A 3,994-nucleotide genomic window follows, 5' to 3' on the forward strand; every position below is an offset into this window, starting at 1 on the left:
ACGTGTAAGCATTCACAGTTCAACCGTTCACCATTTTGTTTTTAGAGAAGCAATAGCAACATAGAAGCAGACCCCGACCAACATGAAGTGTAGGAGTACCTTCAGCTGAGGAGCCTACTGGCTGTAGAGTAGAAGTACCTACTTGTAAGACAGTGCTGCAAGCTCCAAAACTACTTTTGCTAAAGAACTAGATGCTCATGCATTTGACAGACTAAAACTTACAGTAAAGAACTGCTAATGCTCAGAAAGCTAAATTTTGAGTACCTTCTCAGCACACATACTGTTCAGCTCCTCACTTTAGTTGCTTTCCTATTCAAGGAGACTCGGTAAGTTTATTAAAGAAAAACTCATTAAAGCAATCACCTACAAAGACACTACTTCCTTTTCAGGAAGTGCCAAAGCTGCAGATTATACTGGATAAATATTGCTATATTGGTGCAATTTTCATGTACTCTTCACTAAAAATCAACTGCTGGACACCCACAGGAGATGAGTCTGGGCAAAACAGAGTTCACTTCTGGCAAATACAGCGCTTTTATATTCAGTGACCAAAACATCACTAGTTATAATATGGCTTGGGATCTGTGCTGTTTCTTTTTTCTCTACAAGAGGATATCCATCTTGTCTCACATTTTCTGTGTAATACCAGCTTTTACTAGTAACATTACTCAACCTTTGGACTTCCAGACTGTTTTCTAGCAAACTCATCATAATTCAACATGTATATGTACCTGTTGACTAATCCTTTCTCTACATTAGCATCAATTTTACTATTCTCCTCTTCAAGTTTCTAGAGTGATCTACCCTGCCTACCTTTAAAGCATCATCATCTTATGTTTGGTGGCCTGCTAGCAGCAGAGGCAGTTCTGCCACCATCCCATTTCTTCTCCTAGTGCATGTAGAGCAGCAGCAACATATCCTCTTCCCCTTAGGCAGGCCAAGTTCATAGTCTCAGTTTCTCTTCTAGAAACCTCCCACCCAGATGGCCCACAGATGAGCTTCTGTGGAACACTAAGAGTGTTTGTCATTCTGCCATCCCCCAGCACCCCAAGTCATTCTGGACAGCAAATTCCACCTGTGGCTAATGTTCTGTCACTGCTGTCACAGAAAGTTTAAAAAGCAAAAGGTTACATATTGACTATTTAATAACTGACTACCCATGGCAAGAGTAGCAATTGCACCCAATGGTATTTCATACGCCATCTTTACTTGAATGGGTATATAGCAGGGCAAAAATAGTCCCTGACTCATGGAAGGCCAAAAAACTATCAAAGGACAGTTTGGAAAAAAAAAGCTAGGACTTAATGACTCTTCCACCAGAACTACCCACCTCATAGTTTTCTGGTATCCACAACTGCCGCTCAAGAAAAGCCTCCTTTTGACGATCTTCTAGGCTGTCAAACTGAGACTGAGACATTTTCATGTACCTTCGTATGATATACAGCTTCTCTTCCACACCGTACTCTTGCCCTTTAATAGTGAAACAATAAATCCACCAACAGTACCAAATTATGTATTTGCACAAGTAAAAAGGAGCAAGAAGGATCTGAAATAGGAGGATATCATATATCTTGGGCTTCTGATAACCGCCTTTTATATCTATTTTATTTTTAATAATGTCTTTGATGATTTCTTCCTCCTCTTCACGAATTTCTTCTTTAGATCGTCTGTTCTTGCCTTTTTCTTTAGTCTTGTTGAGTAAACCTTGTTGCCTTGCAATCTCAGTAGCTTGTATACGGTATTTTGGCACTGTAGCTAGGTAGTTGATAGCTTCATTGTAACTACTCCACCAGCTGAAGAACTGTAATTGAAGAACAGTAAAAGCAAAACCCATGTTTTTATATAGGCACATTCCTATTTGGAGGTTTACCAGGAAAATTAAAAATGTTGCCATACACCTTTAACCACAATTACATGACAGCAGGGGTAAAACTGAAGGTTAACAGTACTTCTTCTGCAGTACTACGGAAGCTATAATTATTCCTCCAAACTTAGCAAGGCACCTAGAAAACAGATCTATAGATGTACATTTTACAGCAATACACAGTGACTAGGAAGGACAAACAGACACTGTTCACACTGGTTTTGTTCACAAGAAGATGGTAATCCCCTGAAGGTTAATGCTAGGCTGTGCTGGCCATTCTCAGATGCCCCCTTGGATTTATTAATAAAGTAGCTGGTATATGAACATTTCATTATAAAACCATTATCCACTTAAAACAGTTAATTAAACACAGATCGAGTACATGACAGTCTCATTAGGCTGACAGGATTCACTTTACAATATTCAACATCCTTCTGTAATCTCCAGCTATCCTCTGAATTTCAATGGGGGGAAAAAAAAACAAAACACCACAAGCCTCAACAGCAAACCTGAATTCAGTGCCTAGCCCGAACATGACTTCTTGGGGTAACTTTTTAAAAGTAGCAGCATTTCACACCATTCACCAAGACAAAGGGCAGATACATACACATTATACAACCTTAACAAAGGCCAAGAAGCAGAAACAACAAGGAGCGAGAGGGAGGCAAATCAGTTTACACAGCTGTTTACACTCAATTTGCAATCATCTGGCAGCTGGACTGCAGGAAAGTGAGTGCCTCCACTTACAGAGTAACAGGTGAAACAAAACTCTGCCATTGGAAGTAAGTCTGAAGAGAAATTAAGTATTTGGCTGCATAAGCCAATGGAATTTATTATTTCAACTTCTCAAATTCTGTTAAACATATTTTCGTTTTAACTTCTAATATCCTGCTAAAAAGTGAGCTATCTGCACCACAGAATAAGAGATGAAGATACAGCTTAAACTTGCTGGGTATTTTTAATGATGTTTTGAACCATTACTCTAACAGATCCTAAAGAACAGAGTTACAGATCTTCCTCCACCTAAACAAGCAATAGCACAAGCCTTCTTATCTAAAACAGAGGCTGTTTCTTGACCTTGGATCTATCACATTCAGAGCAAACTTTGCTGAACTGAATTTACGTCTCTCCTGACTTCACTGTGGTGTTTAAAATACTAAAGTGTGAATCCTGAAGTGTAAATCCCTGATACTCAGTTCTATCATCTGAATTGATTCTTGAATTTAGTTTGCAATTAGTCTTTTTTTTTTTTTAATTACTTAGGCAGCTTCCTTATTTGGAGCACTAGTCCTGTCTGTGTTCAGGAACAGGCCATTCTGAGCCTGCCATGAAGAACTAAGTAACTTCTTCAGAAAAGCTACACTTCTCTCTACAAAATACCCTACCATTAAAAGAAACTAATCTCTACCTTTGTTCAAGGTATCAAGGGCAGTCAATAATCTGCTCGGTACATCCTGACTTCAGATTTGTTATGGACACCGTACAGAGGTTTACCACAGCAGGTAGGAATGGGCCTCCTCACTGACACTGTTTAATACCTGGCATGTTCCAAGAGCTGCATATACTTCTCTTCCCATTCAGAAACTCACCGAGCAGCATCACATAAACATGACATTTTACCTGAAACACAGAGATGGCACACACTGTAACCAGGATCACTATTCTGACATCCACTTTAGGTGTCAGTCTCCTGCTGTAGTAGTGATAATAGTGCCTGTAATACTCTTCAGGATGATCCAACATGTAGTCGTAATCTTTACGCATTTCTTCATCCTGCAGGATGAGATGAAAAACATGCATAGGTTCAGATTCCTGTTTTTACTTACTCTGTTATAGCTGTGTTTCACATCTCATTAATGACCATTCTACTATAAAATTGGCAATAGCCTGACTGAGTATGAAGCACAGAGGAAAATCTTTGGTCCTTTTCTCATATTCTCAAATAATTTGTTCTCATGGTCATCTGTCCACATACATCTGACATACGTGGTCTTAAATGCATAAGCACATGCTGCATGAAGACATATAATAGTGAAATAAAGACAGGCAACTGAAAGCCACATAAGTATTTTTAACTTCAGAATGGGAAATTCAGATGGACTAGAGTTAATAAATATAACTTAGAAAAGG

At 38.9% G+C, this 3,994-nt stretch overlaps 1 protein-coding gene across 1 annotated transcript; it reads right to left on the reverse strand.

Moving 5' to 3' along the window:
- Window positions 1-1,330: 1,330 nt before the first annotated feature.
- On the reverse strand, window positions 1,331-3,664 carry DNAJC25 (DnaJ (Hsp40) homolog, subfamily C , member 25; the record flags this gene model as incomplete). The annotated part of the gene is made up of 2 exons (XM_009707757.1): window positions 3,485-3,664; window positions 1,331-1,801 (listed from the first exon to the last, which is right to left on the reverse strand). Coding segments are annotated over exons 1-2 (651 nt in total), but the record flags the coding sequence as incomplete, so codon positions are not given.
- Window positions 3,665-3,994: the final 330 nt, after the last annotated feature.

This window comes from Cariama cristata, unplaced genomic scaffold (genome assembly GCF_000690535.1).
Source record: "Cariama cristata isolate BGI_N322 unplaced genomic scaffold, ASM69053v1 Scaffold44819, whole genome shotgun sequence".
Taxonomy (NCBI): Eukaryota; Metazoa; Chordata; class Aves; order Cariamiformes; family Cariamidae; genus Cariama; species Cariama cristata.